The sequence below is a fragment of the Bombina bombina genome, chromosome 1 (assembly GCF_027579735.1).
Source record: "Bombina bombina isolate aBomBom1 chromosome 1, aBomBom1.pri, whole genome shotgun sequence".
Classification (NCBI taxonomy): Eukaryota; Metazoa; Chordata; class Amphibia; order Anura; family Bombinatoridae; genus Bombina; species Bombina bombina.
The window spans coordinates 179,557,861-179,577,971 of record NC_069499.1 but is presented as its reverse complement, the minus strand read 5'-3'; the positions used below and the strand labels follow the sequence as shown (position 1 = coordinate 179,577,971).

At 39.9% G+C, this 20,111-nt stretch overlaps 1 protein-coding gene across 9 annotated transcripts in view; it reads right to left on the bottom strand.

The window, feature by feature from the left end:
* Window positions 1-20,111, bottom strand: part of RALGAPA1 (Ral GTPase activating protein catalytic subunit alpha 1) — a 1,007,748-nt gene that overhangs the window by 790,528 nt on the left and 197,109 nt on the right. For all 9 annotated transcript variants that reach the window (XM_053697738.1, XM_053697739.1, XM_053697743.1 and 6 more), the window contains exon 5: window positions 12,953-12,996. In XM_053697738.1, coding sequence (XP_053553713.1) covers window positions 12,953-12,996 — 44 coding nt within the window. The remainder of the gene's footprint in view (window positions 1-12,952; window positions 12,997-20,111) is intronic.

Here is a 20,111-nt window from a genome sequence, read left to right as displayed (position 1 = left end):
CTCATGTATAACGCCTGTTTAGGAATAATTTAGCATTAATTAATCCAGTCTCCCATATGAGGAACATAGGAGACAACAAGCCTTATTTCATTATAAATATTTCCAACAGTGCTATATTAGGAGGTTACTGCTAAGTCCAAAGCTTTTAACATTAAATGGTTTTGATAAGTCACTTTCTGCTTTAAGGGATAGTAAACACATTGTAATTACAAGACATTTATGTTGTCTTGCAATAAAATAACATATCAGACAAGTTTAAAAAAAAATTTAACAACTCGTACAGTGCAATTATTTATCAAAAGACAAATTCAGAGAATTATTGAGCTCAACATAAAATTCGGAGTAAGTACTATTAATGGACTGAATCACTGGAATCAACTGTTTAATGCTTTTATGGCCCATAAACAGTCATGAATATATTTTTGATAAAATGAGCCCCATGTTTAAAAAAAAAAAAAAAAATTTGAAAAAGCAATGGTATCTTTAAATTTTAATATTTTAAATTAACAGAACATTAATTCCCCTTTTATCTATTTGGATTCCACTGTGTAAAGAGTTTTCTTTAGTTTATTAAGATATGCACATTATTTCAGCATTAGGCTCATTTTGGCACTTAATATCGACAATTAACACAGTAAAAGTGCAGCACACAAATATCTGTGGAAATTATGAGAAATAAACCGTGTCAAAAACAAATCTAATTAGATTCTACAAGGAATGAAGTAAAATATTAAGAAAGAGGAATCAGTTGATGTGATATACAGTATACTTGGATTTTGCAACGGCATTTGATACAATGCCACATGAGAGATAAACAAAATTAAGGGACTGGGAATAGTTGAAAATGTTAGCTCATGCATAAATAACTGGAATAAATATAGGCAACGAGTAGTAGTAAATGGATCATACTCAGTTTGGACTAATGTAATCAGTGGAGTTCCCCAGGAATCAGTGCTGGGCGCTGTTCTTTTTAATATTAAATAGCAACATCTCAATTTTAGCAGATGATACAAAGTTGTGTAAGGTCATATGGTCAGTGCAGGATGAAATTGCTTTACAAGATTTACAAATATTAGAAAAATGGGCAGGTAAATGGAAAATGAGATTTAATGCTGGAAAATGTAAGGTTCTAGATTTTGGAAGTTAAAATAAGCAGGCAACCTATGACTGAAATGGGACTAGATTTAGCAAAATAGAGGAAAGGGATTTAAGAGTACTTATAGATAAGCTAAAAATGGGCGCACATCTAGCATGTATTAAAAGAGGCATTGATGCAAGTATAATTCTGTCACTATATAAAACCTGTTAAGACCTCAACTTGAGTATGGAGTGCAGTCTGGGGACCAATCTCAAAAAAAAACAGAATGTATGCTTACCTGATAAATTACTTTCTCCAACGGTGTGTCCGGTCCACGGCGTCATCCTTACTTGTGGGATATTCTCTTCCCCAACAGGAAATGGCAAAGAGTCCCAGCAAAGCTGGTCACATGATCCCTCCTAGGCTCCGCCCACCCCAGTCATTCGACCGACGGACAGGAGGAAAAATATATAGGAGAAACCATATGATATCGTGGTGACTGTAGTTAGAGAAAATAATTCATCAGACCTGATTAAAAAAACCAGGGCGGGCCGTGGACCGGACACACCGTTGGAGAAAGTAATTTATCAGGTAAGCATAAATTCTGTTTTCTCCAACATTGGTGTGTCCGGTCCACGGCGTCATCCTTACTTGTGGGAACCAATACCAAAGCTTTAGGACACGGATGAAGGGAGGGAGCAAATCAGGTCACCTAAACGGAAGGCACCACAGCTTGCAAAACCTTTCTCCCAAAAATAGCCTCCGAAGAAGCAAAAGTATCAAATTTGTAAAATTTGGCAAAAGTGTGCAGTGAAGACCAAGTCGCTGCCTTACATATCTGGTCAACAGAAGCCTCGTTCTTGAAGGCCCATGTGGAAGCCACAGCCCTAGTGGAGTGAGCTGTGATTCTTTCAGGAGGCTGCCGTCCGGCAGTCTCATAAGCCAAACGGATAATGCTTTTAAGCCAAAAGGAAAGAGAGGTAGAAGTCGCTTTTTGACCTCTCCTTTTACCAGAATAAACAACAAACAAGGAAGATGTTTGTCTGAAATCTTTAGTAGCCTCTAAATAGAATATTAGAGCACGGACTACGTCCAAATTGTGTAACAAACGTTCCTTCTTTGAAACTGGATTCGGACACAAAGAAGGTACAACTATCTCCTGGTTAATATTTTTGTTAGAAACAACTTTCGGAAGAAAACCAGGCTTAGTACGCAAAACCACCTTATCTGCATGGAACACCAGATAGGGTGGAGAACACTGCAGAGCAGATAACTCTGAAACTCTTCTAGCAGAAGAAATTGCAACCAAAAACAAAACTTTCCAAGATAGTAACTTAATATCTATGGAATGTAAAGGTTCAAACGGAACCCCTTGAAGAACTGAAAGAACTAGATTTAGACTCCAGGGAGGAGTCAAATGTCTGTAAACAGGCTTGATCCTAACCAGAGCCTGAACAAATGCTTGAACATCTGGCACGGCTGCCAGTCTTTTGTGAAGTAAAACAGATAAAGCAGAGATCTGTCCCTTTAGAGAACTTGCAGATAATCCTTTCTCCAAACCTTCTTGTAGAAAGGATAGAATCTTAGGAATTTTTATCTTGTTCCATGGAAATCCTTTGGATTCACACCAACAGATATATTTTTTCCATATTTTATGGTAAATTTTTCTAGTTACAGGCTTTCTAGCCTGAATCAGAGTATCTATTACAGAATCTGAAAACCCACGCTTTGATAAAATCAAGCGTTCAATCTCCAAGCCGTCAGTTGGAGGGAAACCAGATTCGGATGTTCGAATGGACCCTGAACAAGAAGGTCCTGTCTCAAAGGTAGCTTCCATGGTGGAGCCGATGACATATTCACCAGGTCTGCATACCAAGTCCTGCGTGGCAACGCAGGAGCTATCAAGATCACCGAGGCCCTCTCCTGATTGATCCTGGCTACCAGCCTGGGAATGAGAGGAAACGGTGGAAATACATAAGCTAGGTTGAAGGTCCAAGGTGCTACTAGTGCATCTACTAGAGTCGCCTTGGGATCCCTGGATCTGGACCCGTAGCAAGGAACCTTGAAGTTCTGACGAGGTGCCATCAGATCCATGTCTGGAATGCCCCATAATTGAGTTATTTTGGCAAAGATTTCCGGATGGAGTTCCCACTCCCCCGGATGGAATGTCTGACGACTCAGAAAATCCGCTTCCCAATTTTCCACTCCTGGGATGTGGATCGCAGACAAGTGGCAGGAGTGATCCTCCGCCCATTGAATTATCTTGGTCACTTCTTTCATCGCCAGGGAACTCCTTGTTCCCCCCTGATGATTGATATATGCAACGGTCGTCATGTTGTCTGATTGAAACCTTATGAATTTGGCCTTTGCTAGTTGAGGCCAAGCTCTGAGAGCATTGAATATCGCTCTCAGTTCCAGAATGTTTATCGGGAGAAAAGACTCTTCCCGAGACCATAGACCCTGAGCTTTCAGGGATTCCCAGACCGCGCCCCAGACCAATAGACTGGCGTCGGTCGTGACAATGACCCACTCTGGTCTGCGGAAGCTCATTCCCTGTGACAGATTGTCCAGGGTCAGCCACCAACAAAGTGAATCTCTGGTCTTTTGATCTACTTGAATAATCTGAGACAAGTCTGTATAATCCCCATTCCACTGTCTGAGCATGCACAGTTGTAATGGTCTTAGATGAATTCGTGCAAAAGGAACTATGTCCATTGTTGCAACCATCAATCCTATTACTTCCATGCACTGCGCTATGGAAGGACGAGGAACAGAATGAAGTACTTGACAAGAGCTTAGAAGTTTTGATTTTCTGACCTCTGTCAGAAAAATCCTCATTTCTAAGGAATCTATTATTGTTCCCAAGAAGGGAACTCTTGTTGACGGGGACAGAGAACTTTTTTCTTTGTTCACCTTCCATCCGTGAGATCTGAGAAAGGCTAGGACGATGTCCGTATGAGCCTTTGCTTTTGACAGGGACGACGCTTGAATTAGGATGTCGTCCAAGTAAGGTACTACTGCAATGCCCCTTGGTCTTAGAACCGCTAGAAGGGACCCTAGTACCTTTGTGAAAATCCTTGGAGCAGTGGCTAATCCGAATGGAAGTGCCACAAACTGGTAATGCTTGTCCAGAAAAGCGAACCTTAGGAACTGATGATGTTCCTTGTGGATAGGAATATGTAGGTACGCATCCTTTAAATCCACGGTAGTCATAAATTGACTTTCCTGAATGGTGGGTAGGATCGTTCGAATAGTTTCCATTTTGAACGATGGTACCCTGAGAAATTTGTTTAGGATCTTCAGATCCAAAATTGGTCTGAATTTTCCCTCTTTTTTGGGAACTACGAACAGATTGGAATAAAATCCCATTCCTTGTTCTCTTATTGGAACTGGATGTATCACTCCCATCTTTAACAGGTCTTCTACACAATGTAAGAATGCCTGTCTCTTTATTTGGTTTGAGGATAAGTGAGACCTGTGGAACCTTCCCCTTGGGGGTAGTTCCTTGAATTCCAGGAGATAACCTTGAGAAACTATTTCTAGCGCCCAAGGATCCTGAACATCTCTTGCCCAAGCCTGAGCAAAGAGAGAGAGTCTGCCCCCCACTAGATCCGGTCCCGGATCGGGGGCTATCCCTTCATGCTGTTTTGGTAGCAGTGGTAAGCTTCTTGGCCTGCTTACCCTTGTTCCAGCCTTGCATTGGTTTCCAGGCTGGTTTGGGCTGTGAGGCATTACCCTCTTGCTTAGAGGATGCAGAATTAGAGGCTGGTCCGTTTCTGCGAAAGGGACAAAAATTAGGCTTATTTTTAGCCTTAAAAGACCTATCCTGTGGGAGGGCGTGGCCCTTTCCCCCAGTGATGTCTGAAATAATCTCTTTCAAATCTGGTCCAAATAATGTTTTACCTTTGAAAGGAATGTTAAGCAATTTTGTCTTGGAAGACACATCCGCTGACCAAGACTTTAGCCAAAGCGCTCTGCGCGCCACGATAGCAAACCCTGAATTTTTCGCCGCTAATCTAGCTAATTGCAAAGCGGCATCTAAAACAAAAGAGTTAGCCAATTTAAGTGCGTGAACTCTGTCCATAAGCTCCTCATATGAAGATTCTCTACTGAGCGACTTTTCTAGTTCCTCGAACCAGAAACACGCTGCCGTAGTGACAGGAACAATGCATGAAATTGGTTGTAGAAGGTAACCTTGCTGTACAAAAATCTTTTTAAGCAAACCCTCTAATTTTTTATCCATAGGATCTTTGAAAGCACAACTATCTTCGATAGGAATAGTAGTGCGTTTGTTTAGAGTAGAAACCGCCCCCTCGACCTTGGGGACTGTCTGCCATAAGTCCTTTCTGGGGTCGACTATAGGAAATAATTTCTTAAATATAGGGGGGGGAACAAAAGGTATGCCAGGCTTTTCCCACTCTTTATTTACTATGTCCGCCACCCGCTTGGGTATAGGAAAAGCGTCGGGGGCACCGGAACCTCTAGGAACTTGTCCATCTTACATAATTTCTCTGGAATGACCAAATTGTCACAATCATCCAGAGTAGATAATACCTCCTTAAGCAGTGCACGGAGATGTTCTAATTTAAATTTAAATGTCACAACATCAGGTTCAGCTTGATGAGAAATTTTTCCTGAATCTGAAATTTCTCCCTCAGACAAAACCTCCCTCATGGCCCCTTCAGATTGGTGTGAGGGTATGACAAAACAATTATCATCAGCGTCCTCTTGCTCTTCAGTGCCTGATAAGTAGGCATTTTGGATAAAAGATTTGCTATGGAGTTATCCATTACAGCCGTTAATTGTTGCATGGTAATAAGTATTGGCGCACTAGATGTACTAGGGGCCTCCTGCATGGGCAAAACTGGTGTAGACACAGTAGGAGATGATGTAGTATCATGTTTACTCCCCTCATTTGAGGAATCATCTTGGGCAATATCATTATTTGTGGCAGTACTGTCCTTACTTTGTTTGGACGCTATGGCACAATTATCACATAAATTTAAATGGGAAGACACATTGGCTTTCATACATATAGAACATAGCTTATCTGAAGGTACAGACATGTTAAACAGGCTTAAACTTGTCAACAATGCACAAAAAACGTTTTAAAATAAAACCGTTACTGTCACTTTAAATTTCAAACAGAAAACACTTTATTACTGAATATGTGAAAAAGTATGAAGGAATTGTTCAAAAATCACCAAATTTTCACCACAGTGTCTTAAAGCCTTAAAAGTATTGCACACCAATTTTCAGAGCTTTAACCCTTAAAATAACCCCTATACAGTCCCAGATACAGTCTTTGCTAAGACCCAACCAAGCCCTGAGGGGAATACAATACCAAATGACACTTTCTAAAAGCTTTTTCAGAGATTCTTAGATCCTCACACATGCATCTGCATGCCCTGCTCTCAAAAAACAACTGCTCATTAATGGCGCGAAAATGAGGCTCAGTCTATGACTAGAAAGGCCCCCTGACTGAAAAAGGTGTCCAATACAGTGCCTGCCGTTTTATAAACGTTCCCCAAGATTATAAATGTCAATTGTTAGCCTAAATTTGAATAATATGCACAAATAAAGCAATCGATTTAGCCCATAAAAATGTCTACCAGTTTTTTAGCCCATAATAAGCCCTTTATTTTGTTTGTTTTTGACTAAGAAAATGGCTTACCGGTCCCCATGAGGGGAAATGACAGCCTTCCAGCATTACACAGTCTTGTTAGAAATATGGCTAGTCATACCTTAAGCAGAAGAGTCTGCTAACTGTTTCCCCCAACTGAAGTTACTTCATCTCAACAGTCCTATGTGGAAACAGCAATCGATTTTAGTTACTGTCTGCTAAAATCATCTTCCTCTTACAAACAGAAATCTTCATCCTTTTCTGTTTCAGAGTAAATAGTACATACCTGCACTATTTTAAAATAACAAACACTGGATAGAAGAATAAAAAACTACATTTAAACACCAAAAAACTCTTAACCATCTCCGTGGAGATGTTGCCTGTGCAACGGCAAAGAGAATGACTGGGGTGGGCGGAGCCTATGAGGGATCATGTGACCAGCTTTGCTGGGACTCTTTGCCATTTCCTGTTGGGGAAGAGAATATCCCACAAGTAAGGATGACGCCGTGGACCGGACACACCAATGTTGGAGAAATTAAGATTTGTATAAGCCAAACTCTATGGACTTCTGTCTTTTTTCAACCTCATCTACTATGTAAATGCATATATGTGTGTGTTGCAATTTTACTCTAACAAGTATAGCACCAAAATAAGTCCAATACTGCAAACCGTGGCCATTTGTGGCATTCATTTCACTAACTAAATAAATAATGCACATATTCATAAGTTAAGTAACCCAGTAACAAAGTGCTTGTTTTGGTCTTTGCATGAGTATATTTACATCAGGCTCTGATTGGCTACAGAAGCCGAGGTATGATAAACATACTTGACACGCTATCCATGAAATTCATTACTGTTAGCAAACCCTGCAAATTACACTAAGAAAGGGCTTGTTTTAAACGCTTATAAAATATTTCATACAGACACAATAAATCTAAGTATTGATTGCTGATACATATTATATGTACATAAAAATTATTTTAATGTCACTTTAAATGTTTATATATTTAAAGGGAAACTGAACCCAATTTTTTTCTTTTGTGATTCAGATAGAGCATGGCATTTTAAGCAATTTACTCCTATTATCAAATCTTTATTCTCTTGGTATCTTTATTTGAAATGCAAGAATTTAAGTTTAGATGCCGGCCCATTTTTGGTGAACAACCTAGGTTATACTTGCTGATGTTTGTTGGATAAATTCATCCACCAATCAAAAACTGCTGTCCAGAGTTCTGAACCAAGAAAAAAAGCTTAGATGCCTTCTTTTTCATATAAAGATAGCAAGAGAACAAAGAAAAATTGATAATAGGAGTAAATTAGAAAGTTGCTTAAAATTGCATGCTCTATCTGAATCACGAAAGAAAATTTTTGGGTTCAGTGTCCCTTTAAGATTTGCCTAGTAGCAGTGTGGATAAAAACCTTTTTTTTTTTTTCCTTTTTTTTTTAAATATATAAAAATATATATGCTTACCTGAATTTTTTTTCTTTCGGACTAATGATAGTCCACAGGGCTCCATAACATGTGGGATATAATTCCTGCCACTAGAAGGAGGTCAAGAACCCACACAAAAGCTTTAATCTCTCCCACCTCCCCTCTCTACTAAGTTTAAAGTAAAGTCGAGCAGAGAAAAGGAAACAGATATGTAGGAAAGACAAAGCAGAGGTGCAAATCAGAACGGTTTCCCGAAAAATTGATAACAGGCTGGCCTTTGGACTATCATCCGGAACGAAAATAATTTATCAGGTAAGCATAAATTTTGTTTTCTTTCGTATGATGATGATGATAGTCCATAAGGCTCTGTAAAATGTGGAATTAATTACCCAAGCAGATAGTCCATGTTACAGAATGGGTGGGACAATTTTATAGCAGTTCCTATTTGTCAGATATTGCAATCTGAAGGACTTTTCTGCCAAAAGCTGCTTGCAAAGAAGCAAAAATATCACAGCGGTAACATTTTAAAAAAACATGTCGCTGCTTTGCCAATCTACTCCAAAGATGCATCATTTTTGTGATTTGTTTTACGGGTGGTTTTCCTGCCACCAAGTAAGCCTTGTAAATTGTCTATTTGAGCCAAGAGGCCAAAGCTACAGCAGTAACCTTCTGCCCTTTACAAGTCCCAGAGTAGTGAACAAGCTGGAATATTGTCTAAAGATAAAACAACAACATGATTATGTAAAAGCCGTTCCTTAGAATTAGAAGGATCCGGAAACAAAGAAGTGACAACAATCTCCTGATTTATATTTCCCAAAGAAACCACCATATTTAGTTTGAAGAACTGCTATATCTGTGTGAAAAACTAAACATGGAGAATTATTAGATAAAGCCAATAACTCAGAAACTCTCCTGGCAGATGAAATGGCTAGCAAGAAAAGCTCTTTCCAGGATAATAGCTTGATATCTATGGAGAGCATTGTTTCAAAAGGAGGAACTTGCAGAACTGAGAAAACTAAATTTAAATTCAAGGGCAGAAATAAAGGTCACACGTCAGGAAGTTTAGCTAACTTTCTATGAAAGAGAACAGATAAGGCAAAAATTTGACCCTTCAGTGTTAGCAGAAAAACTCTTGTCAAGGCCATCTTGTAAAACTGGAGAATTCTAGGAATTCTAAATGAATACCAAGAATTTTTTTTTGGAAGAACAGCAATGAAAATATGCCTTCCAAAACGTGTGATACATTTTTTTGGGTAACAGGTTTTCTTGTTTAAATAACTGAGTCAGAGAACCATCTGTATTTTAAGACTAAGCTTTAACTTCCACACCATTAAACTTACAGATTTGAGATTCTGATGGAAAAGAGGCCCTTGAGACAATATATCTTGTCTTAGAGGAAGAAGCCATGGAAAATATGGCATCTGCACTAGATCCGCATACCATGTTCTGCAGGGCCAGGCTGGAGTAATCAATATCACTGAAGGTGACTTCTGTCTGATTCGAGAAATTACTCTTGGAAGTAGAGCAAATGGAGGAAACAAGTATAATAGATAACAGTTCCATGGGCACACCAAGGCGTCTATCATCGGAGCCTTTGGATCTCTTGACCTTGCATAATACACTGCAAGTTTGCGATTTAAGTGAGAGGCCATCAGATCTATGTCCAGTAAGCCCCATTTGATAATTAATTGAAGATGTCCTGCTAGAGAAACCACTGTCCTGGACGAACCGACTGACGGCTGTGATAATCTGCTTCCCGATTGTTCAGTCCTGGAATGTGAATTGCTGACAAGGAGCGTTGATTCTTCTCTGCCTAAGACAGAATCTGGGACACTTTCTGCATGCCAGTGGACTGCGAGTTCCGCATTAATGATTAATGTAGGCCACCGCCGTAATATTGTACGACTGGAAACTGATTAACCTTTCCTCTTTTAGGAGGGGCCTGGACTGAAGAGCCCCGAAGAAGGTCGCTCAGAGTTCCAAAATGTTGATTGGTAACCTTGACTCTAGCGGGGACCAAAATCTTTGCGATCTCTGAGAATTCCAGACCTCTCCCCAGCCATAAAGAAAGGACACCACAAGGGTCAAAGAAGGACTTTGTATCCATCAAGAGAAAAAGATAGAGGGAGAGAGAGAAACTGTCAGATGGGGAAATCCAGAACAATCTAATGGTCCAATTGCAGATAATTCTTTGACCGCTGATTGAGCATAGATAATTGAAGGTGTAGCATGTGGAGACTGGAAAAGGGAACTGTGTCTGAAGCCGCAACCATAAGACCCACTATCTCCATGCATTGAGCAACTGATGGAAATGGAGCATGTCGCAGGGACAGAAGGCCTTCTGAAGTTTGAATCTGCATGTCAGAAATAATCACATTAGGACTAAATCTATGATGATTCATAGAAAAGACACCTTTTGTAGCTGGAGATAAAGAGTTCTTTGGAACATTGATTCTCCAACTGTGATCTTGCAGAAAATATAGGAGCTTTTGGGTATGGGCAACAGCTAGAGGCAGAGGAGCTTAGATATCGTCCAGATAAGGGGCAATTGAGATCCCCTGTGCTCTGATCACCACCAACAAGGCTCCTAACACCTTCGTGAAAGTGCAAGGAACCTGTTAAATTAAGGGTAAAATTGCGCAAATTGTTTCCATCTTGTAAGTAGGGAGCCTGAAAAACTGTTAAGGGTTTTCAAATCTAAAATGGGTCTGAAAGTCCCTTCCTTCTCTGGGAAAATGAACAGATTGGAGTAAAACCCTTGGTCCTGTTGAGACAAGGGTACTGGGATAATTACTCTCATATCATTTAAATACAAACACACTGCAGGAAGGCAGCCGCATTTACAGGATTTTTGGGGACATGAGACAAATGGAAACATCTTTATGGAGGACTGGAGCGAAAACCTATTCTGTAACCCTGGGATATGATGTTTTAAAAACCAGGGGTCCTTGATCTACCAGAACAGATTCTGGTCTGGGGGCCACACCTTCATGCAGATTTGGTGTGGGTTTTGAACTTCTTGGACTACTTGTTCTTTGCCCAGGAAAACTAGGCTTTCAGGGGGGCTTGGAGGACTCTTGAGGACTTTTGAGAAGAGGGGACTTCTGGTCTCCTTAGGAACAAAAGGAAAGAAACCTATTACTTGGTCTGTTCTTTCCTTTAGGTTTCTTTTCCTAAGGGAGAAAAGTTTCTTTTACATCCAGTAACAGTCATAATGAATGAGACCAAATAGAATTTTCCCTTGGAAGGAAAGAGTCATTAACCTATTTTTTGATACCATGTCTGCTGACCATGACTAACAATAAGGCTCTTCTCGCAAGGACTGCCATAGACATATTTTTTACATCAAACTTGATGATGTCATTACTGTGTCACATATAAAGGCATTATCCATATTGAGTGCCTTAATGCCGTTCTGGAGGTCCTCAGCAGAATATTGTTCTGCAGCCATTTTGGATAAGGAATTACACCAAAGGGCCCCTGCTTCAGCAACATAGGTAAGAGACACTGCTGGTTTAAGCAGACGACCAGTCTGCAGGAAGAGCTTTCTGAAGAAAGACTCTAATTTGCAGTCCACTGAGTCTCTGAAAGAGGTGCTATATTCAGAAACCAAATCTTAAACCTGAAATACCTCTGGAATTTTTGGTGGCATTTTCAAAACATCATTTAACTGATTTACTTGTTTGTTTTCAGAAGGATTTTCCTCAGAAAAAGTTCTCAGAACCTCATGTAACAAGGTGTGGATATGCTTTACTTTAAATCTATAAGCATTATCAAATTCAAGGTCAGGAGAAGGGACCTGTTCACCAGATGACACTTCCCCATCTGAACTGGATGATTTTGAATCCTCAGTGCCAGAGCTCTGAAGCAAGACATGAATTTGAGGTTGCATGTTTACATTAAAAAATTAATGTAAATCCCCAGACTTGCGTTTACGCTTACTAGGCTTGGGGATACGCTAAATATTCTGCCATAGCTTTGTGTAAATTATTTTTAAACTCAGGGGTAAAGTCAGTAGTAGCCCTCTGAGTAATATACACAGGAACAGGACATAATTCCTTAGTGGCAGTAGGAGGTTGCGGCTTTCTTGCATGTGAATTATATCCCACATGTTATGGAGCCCTATGGACTATCATCATTATCATACGAAAGAAACTCCTTTGCAGGGGTTAAACACAGAGTTGCAGTGTCACTAGTGCTAAAATTATAGCGGCCCTTTAAATTACAGAAAAAGTAAATAATGAAAGCATAATTTTTCTACTACACTAACATAATGCAGGAGATTTATCAGTAAATAAAATGTTTTCTCTCATAGTGATATTCTGGTTTCTCATATTCATGCAGGCTACACAACCTAAGCAAATTGTGTTTAGATTATTGCAGACTTACATAAGCATTCATGCCACCAAGACAGAACTATCTACAAAATCAAGTTAGAAGCAATATGAAATTAACATTTTTCTTTCATGAGTCAGATAGAACATATAATATTTTCCAATTTACTTCTTTTATCAAATTTGCTTCATTCTCTTAGTATTCGTTCTTGAAAAAGCAGCAATGCACTACAGGGAGCTAGCTGAACACATCAGGGGATCCATTGACATAAGGCATATATGCGCAGCCACCAATCAGCAGTCAGTTTCCAGCAGTGCATTACTGCTCCTGAGCCAATCTAGGAATGCTTTCCAACAAAGGATACAAAAAGAGCAAACCAAATTTGATAATAGAAGTAAATTGGAAAGTTTTTTGTTTAAAGCTGAATGCTCCATCTGAATCACGAAAGTTTAATTTGACATTAAAAAACAAATATTTTTTGTACCTTTAAAGAGTTCCCAGTGTGTAGAAGTTTCTTCAATATTAAGCCTTTCAGAAAAAAGAAACAGAAATTTAGTGAGAATACTAAAATACATTTTAAATTTAAAATTGATACCATCCAACAGTGAACATTTAAGTATTATTTTCTCATGCACTTGTAATAAAAAACAAAGTACTTTTTTATCATTGCGGTCAAAATCCTGGCAAAAATGGTTTTGCTCAGTTATAAAAGTACAACAGAACATAAAAACACATCAGAATGTTAGAAATACTTTACAAAAAAAGCTAATAGTTTGTGCTCTCTTACCATATGAAGCCAGATCTCCCATTGTTAAAGACAGTGATACTGGCCAGTAGGCTGTCCAGAGTGGGAGGGGGGAGGGAAGGGTGGGTCTCTACTCTACTGCACCTTAAAATTATGAAAAATTAAAAAAAAAAAAAAAATTATGCCTACCTGATAAATTTCTTTCTTTACAGGCATGGAGAGTCCACAACCTCATTCCAATTACTAGTGGTAATATCACTCCTCGCCAGCAGGAGGAGACAAAGAGCACCACAGCAAAGCTGTTAAAGGGACACTGAACCCAAATTTTTTCTTTCATAATTCAGATAGAGCATGAAATTTTAAGCAACTTTCCAATTTACTCCTATTATCAATTTTTCTTCGTTCTCTTGCTATCTTTATTTTAAAAGCAGGAATGTAAATCTTATCAGTCAGCCCATTTTAGGTTCAGCACCATGGATAGCGCTTGCTTATTGGAAGATTACATTTACCCACCAATAAGCAAGCATAACCCAGGTTCTCAACCAAAAATGGGCCGGCTCCTATGCATCACATTCCTGCTTTTTAAATAAAGATAGCAATAGAACGAAGAAAAATTGATTATAGGAGTAAATTAGAAAGTTGCTTAAAATTGTATGTTCTATCTGAATCATGAAAGAAAAAAATTGGGTTTAGTGTCCCTTTAAGTGTCACTCCCCTACCCATAATCCCCAGTCATTAGACTGAAGGAAAATGGAAAAAGGAATAACACAAAAGGTGTAGAGGTGCCTGAGGTTTAGTCAAAAATAACTGTCTAATTAAGGGTGGGGTCATGGACTCTCCATGTTCGGAAAGAAAGAAATTTATCAGGTAAGCATAAATTTTGTTTTCTTTCCGAAGACATGGAGAATCCACAACGTCATTCCAATTACTAGTGGGAACCAATACCCAAGCTAGAGGACACGGAATGAATAGGGAGGGAGAACAAGACAGGCAGATCTAAACAGAAGGCAATACCGCTTGAAGAACCTTTCTCCCAAAAGAGGCCTCAGTCAAGGTAAAAGTATCAAATTTGTAAAATTTAGAAAAAGCATGCAGAGAGGAACGAGTTGCAGCCTTGCAAATCTGTTCCACAGAAGCTTCATTTTTGAAAGCCCAAGAAGAGGAGACAGCCCTAGTGTAATGAGTTGTAAATCTCTCAGGAGGCTGCTGTCCAGCAGTCTCATAAGCAAAACGAATCATACTTCTCAACAAGAGGGAAAGAGAAGTAGAAGTAGCCTTTTGACCCTTACGCTTTCCTGAAAAACAAAGAAACAGGGCAGAAGACTGGCAAAAATCCTTAGTCGTCTGTAGGTAGAATTTTAGAGCACGCACAACATCCAAGGTCTGCAACAGACGTTCCTTATGAGAAGAAACAATTTCCTGATTAATATTTCTATCAGAAACCACTTTAGGGAGAAACCCCAATTTAGAAAGAAGAACCGCCTTATCAGCATGAAAGATAAGGAGAATCACACTGCAAAGCCAAGAGTTCTGAAACTCTTCGAGCAGAAGATATAGCAATAAGAAACAAAACCTTCCAAGATTTTAATATCTTTAATATCTATGGAATGCATTGGCTCAAACGGAGCCTGCAGCAAAACTTTAAGAACAAGATTAAGGCTCCAAGAAGGAGCAACAGGCCTAATTCTGACCAGGGCCTGACAAAAAGATTAAACATCTGGCACATCCACCAGACGCTACTGTAAAAGAATAGATAATGCAGAAGTCTGACCATTCATAGAACTATCTGACAACCCTTTCTCCAGAACTTCCTGGAAAAAAGACAACATCCTAGGAATCCTGAACCTACTCCAAGAGTAGCCTTTATATTCACACCAATAAAGGTATTTACGCCATACCTTATGGCAAATTTTTCGACTGACAGGCTTGCGAGCCTGAATCATAGTCGCAATGACCGACTCAGAAAACCCACACTTACTCAGAACTAAGCGTTCAATCTCCAAGCAGTCAGCTTCAGAGAAACGAGATTTGGATGGATGAATGGACCCCAAGTTAAAAGGTCCTTCCTCAAAGGTAACCTCCAAGGTGGAAGAGATGACATATTCACCAGGTCTGCATACCAGATTCTGCGAAGCCATGTAGGAGTTTTTAGAATTACTGATGTTCCCTCCTGTTTGATACGAGCAATGACTCGTGGAAGGAGCGCAAATGGAGGAAACAGGAATGCTAGATCAAAATTCCCAGGAACCGCCAGAGCATCTATCAGAGCTGTCTACGGATCTCTTGACCTTGAACCGTACCTTGGAAGCTTGGCGTTCTGCCGAGATGCCATCAGATCCAACTCCGGCACCCCCCACTAGAGGGTTAATCTGGAGAACACCTCCGGATGGAGAGCCCACTCCCTGGGATAATATGTCTATCTGCTCAGGAAATCCGCCTCCCAGATGTCCACTCCTGGAATGTGCATGAAGATAGACATTTGTGAGCTTCGCCCACTGAATAATCAGACACCTCCTTCATGGCTAAGGAACTCAGAGTTCCTCCCTGGTGGTTGATGTAAGCCACTGAGGTGATATTGTCTGAATGGAATCTGATAAACCGGGCTAAGGACAACTGAGGCCAAGTCATCAGAGCATTGTAAACTGCTCTCAACTCCAAGAGGTTTATGGGGAGAGCATACTCCTCCCGAGTCCATAGTCCTCATGCCTTTAACAAGTCCCAGACTGCTCCCCAGCCTAGCAGGCTGGCGTCCGTGGACACAATCACAGAGGAAGGTCTCCGGAAGCATGTGCCCTGAGACAGATGCTCCTGAGAAAGCCACCACAGAAGAGAGCCTCTTGTCGACTGGTCTAGATCTATCCTCTGAGATCTGAATGGTCCCCGGTCAATTGTCTGAGCATGCATAATTGCAGAGCTCTCAATTGGAATCAAGCAAAGGGAATGATGTCCATGGAAGCGACCATCAGACCAATTACCTCCATACATAGAGCCACTGATGGCGGAACAGTAGACTGTAAAGAGAGGCAAGAGGAAAGAATCACCCTTGTAGCTGGAACAAGGGAACTCTCCTCCAGATTCACTTTTCATCCATGGAAACATAGAAAATAAAACAAGATCTCTGTATGAGAGTTTGCTTGTTGAAAAGAAGACGCCTGAACCAATATGTCGTCCAGGTAGGGCGCCACTGTAATTACCAAGACCTGACCACTGCCAAGAGAGCCCCCAAAACCTTTGAGAAAATTCTGAAAGCTGTGGTAAGGCCAAATGGAAGAGCCACAAACTGAAAGTGCTCGTCTAGAAAAGTGAATTTCAGGAACTTGTGATGATCCCGGTGAATAGGAACATTAAGATATGCATCCTTCAGCTCTATGGTCGTCATGAACTGACACTCTTGAACCAAAGGAAGAATGGAATGAATGGACGGTACCCTGAGAAATTTGGTGAGACACTTCATGTCTAAAATGGTTAGAATAAAATCCTAAAACCTGTTCCTTTAGTGGAACTGGAACAATCACTCCCAGGGAGAAAAGGTCCTCAATGCAGTTCAAGAATGCCTCTCGTATTATCCTGTCTGCAGATAATCTTGAGGTGAAATCTGCCCTTGGGAGAGCAGGATTTGAACTCTATTTTGTAACCCTAATATACTATGTCCACAGCCCAAGGATCTCGGACATCTCGTATCCACGCTTGAAGAACCCGAGAAAGTCTGCACCCCACTTGATCCGATCCCTTAGACTCAGCTGAGGGTTTCTTTGATTGCTTTCCCTTGTACCAAGACTGATTGGGTTTCCAAGCGTACTTGGACTGCTCCTGTTTGGAAGAGGTAGAGGAAGACTTTTGACCTTTAAAGTTACTAAAGAAACGAAAATTACTTTGACATCTGTTCTTCTTGTATTGTGGTAGAAAAGACCCTTTTCCACCCATAATATCAGAAATTATTTCTGCCATGCCAGGTCCAAACAAGGTTTTACCCTTGTAAGGAAGCGCCAGAAGCTTGGACTTGGAGGTAAGCAGAGATTTTAGCTACAAAGCCCTTCTTCCAAACTCCATTTCCTCCATTGACAGAGGCAAAGAGAATGACTGAGGATTATGGGTAGGGGAGTGGAGTGACACAGATTCCCACTAGTAACTGGAATAATGACTCCCCATGTCTTAGGAAAGGAAAAAAAAATATATATATATATATATATATATTTATATATATATATATACACACATACACACACAGACACACACATATATATACATATACATACAGTACATACAGTATCTCACAAAAGTGAGTACACCCCTCACATTTTTGAAAATATTTATTAATATCTTTTCATGTGACAACACTGAAGAAATGACACTTTGCTACAATGTAAAGTAGTGAGTGTACAGCCTGTATAACAGTGTAAATTTGCTGTCCCCTCAAAATAACTCAGCACACAGCCATTAATGTCTAAACCATTGGCAACAAAAGTGAGTACACCCCTAAGTGGAAATGTCCAAATTGGACCCAATTAGACATTTTCCCTCCCCGTTGTCATGTGACTCGTTAGTTTTACAAGGTCTTAGGTGTGAATGGGGAGCAGGTGTGTTAAATTTGTTGTTATCGCTCTCACACTCTCTCATACTGGTCACTGAAAGTTCAACATGGCACCTCATGGCAAAAAACTCTGAGGATCGGAAAAAAAGAATTGTTGCTATACATAAAGATGGCATAGGCTATAAGAAGATTGCCAAGACCCTGAAACTGAGTTGCAGCACAGTGGGCAAGACCACACAGCGGTTTCACAGGACAGGTTCCACTCAGAACAGGCCTTGCCATGCTGCAGAGGTTGAAGGGGTGGGGGGTCAGCCTGTCAGTGCTCAGACCATAAGCCGCACACTGCATAAAATTGGTCTTCTAAAGATGATGCACAAGAAAGTCTGCAAACAGTTTGCTGAAGACAAGCAGACTAAGAATAAGTATTACCGGAACCATGTCCTGTGAGACCAAGATAAACTTATTTGGTTCAGATGGTGTCAAGCATGTTTGGCGGCAACCAGGTGAGGAGTACAAAGACAAGTGTGTCTTGCCTACAGTCAAGCATGGTGGTGGGAGTGTCATGCTCTGGGCCTGCATGAGTGCTGCCGGCACTGTGGAGCTACAGTTCATTGAGGGAACCATGAATACCAACATGTACTGTGACATACTGAAGCAGAACATGACCCCCTCCCTTCAGACAATCAGCAAAGTTTGTCTAGGAGCCTGGTTCCAGCAGCACTATGCACACCCACTAAATGTTACACTTCTCTCCAAAAAATGTAACCAATAACAAAAGATAAAAAGAGGGGAGATTGTGGGAGGCGCTCAAAGAGCCGTCTGCTACTAAATATGTCCTTACAAATATATATTATGTTGAATCAAAAAAAAAAAAAAAGAATTAAAAGAAAAATAGAAAGAAAAAAAAAAGAAAAAAAAAACATTTTTTTTTTTTTTTTAAAGATCAAGAAATTAGAATATAGAAATATTTTCCTCCTCAAATCATATGTGCCTAAGGTTTACTTCGAAGGAAAATGGAAAAAGGAATAACACAAAAGGTGTACTTCTCCCAAAGTAAACCTTAAGCACCTATGATTTCTTCTTTTTTTTCTTTTTTTTTTCTATTTTTATTTTATTTATTTTTTAAAATTTGATTCAACATAATATATATTTGTAAGGACATATTTAGTAGCAGAGCGCCTCCCACAATCTCCCCTCCCTTCAGAGACTGGGCAGCAGGGCAGTATTCCAACATGATAACGACCCCAAACACACCCTAAGATGACCACTGCCTTGCTAAAGAAGCTGAAGGTAAAGGTGATGGACTGGCCAAGCATGTCTCCAGACCTAAACCCTATTGAGCATCCTATTGAGCATCTGTGGGACATCCTCAATCGGAAGGTGGGGGAGTGCAAGGTGTCTAACATCCACCTGCTCCGTGATGTCGTCATGGAGGAGTGGAAGAGGACTCCAGTGGCAATCTGTGAAGCTCTGGTGAACTCCATGCCCAAGAGGGTTAAGGCAGTGCTGGAAAATAATGGTGGTCACACAAAATATTGACACTTTGGGCCTAATTTGGACATTTCCACTTAGGGGTCCTGTGTGTTGAGTTATTTTGAGGGGACAGCAAATGTACACTTGTATACAGGCTGTACACTCACTACTTTACATTGTAGCAAAGTGTCATTTCTTCATTGTTGTCACATGAAAAGATAAAAAATATATACAAAAATGTGAGGGGTGTACTCACTTTTGTGAGATAGTGTGTGAGTGTGTGTATGTGTTCTATCTATATATCTATATATCTATATATCTATATATCTATATATATCTATATATATATATATATATATATATATATATATATCTATATCTATCTATCTATCTATCTCTATCTATATATCTATCTATCTATATATATATAACATAATTTATGTAAGAACTTACCTGATAAATTAATTTCTTTCATATTAGCAAGAGTCCATGAGCTAGTGACGTATGGGATATACATTCCTACCAGGAGGGGCAAAGTTTCCCAAACCTCAAAATGCCTATAAATACACCCCTCACCACACCCACAAATCAGTTTAACGAATAGCCAAGAAATGGGGTGATAAGAAAAAAAGTGCGAAAGCATAAAAAATAAGGAATTGGAATAATTGTGCTTTATACAAAAAAATCATAACCACCACAAAAAGGGTGGGCCTCATGGACTCTTGCTAATATGAAAGAAATGAATTTATCAGGTAAGTTCTTACATAAATTATGTTTTCTTTCATGTAATTAGCAAGAGTCCATGAGCTAGTGACGTATGGGATAATGAATACCCAAGATGTGGATCTTCCACGCAAGAGTCACTAGAGAGGGAGGGATAAAATAAAGACAGCC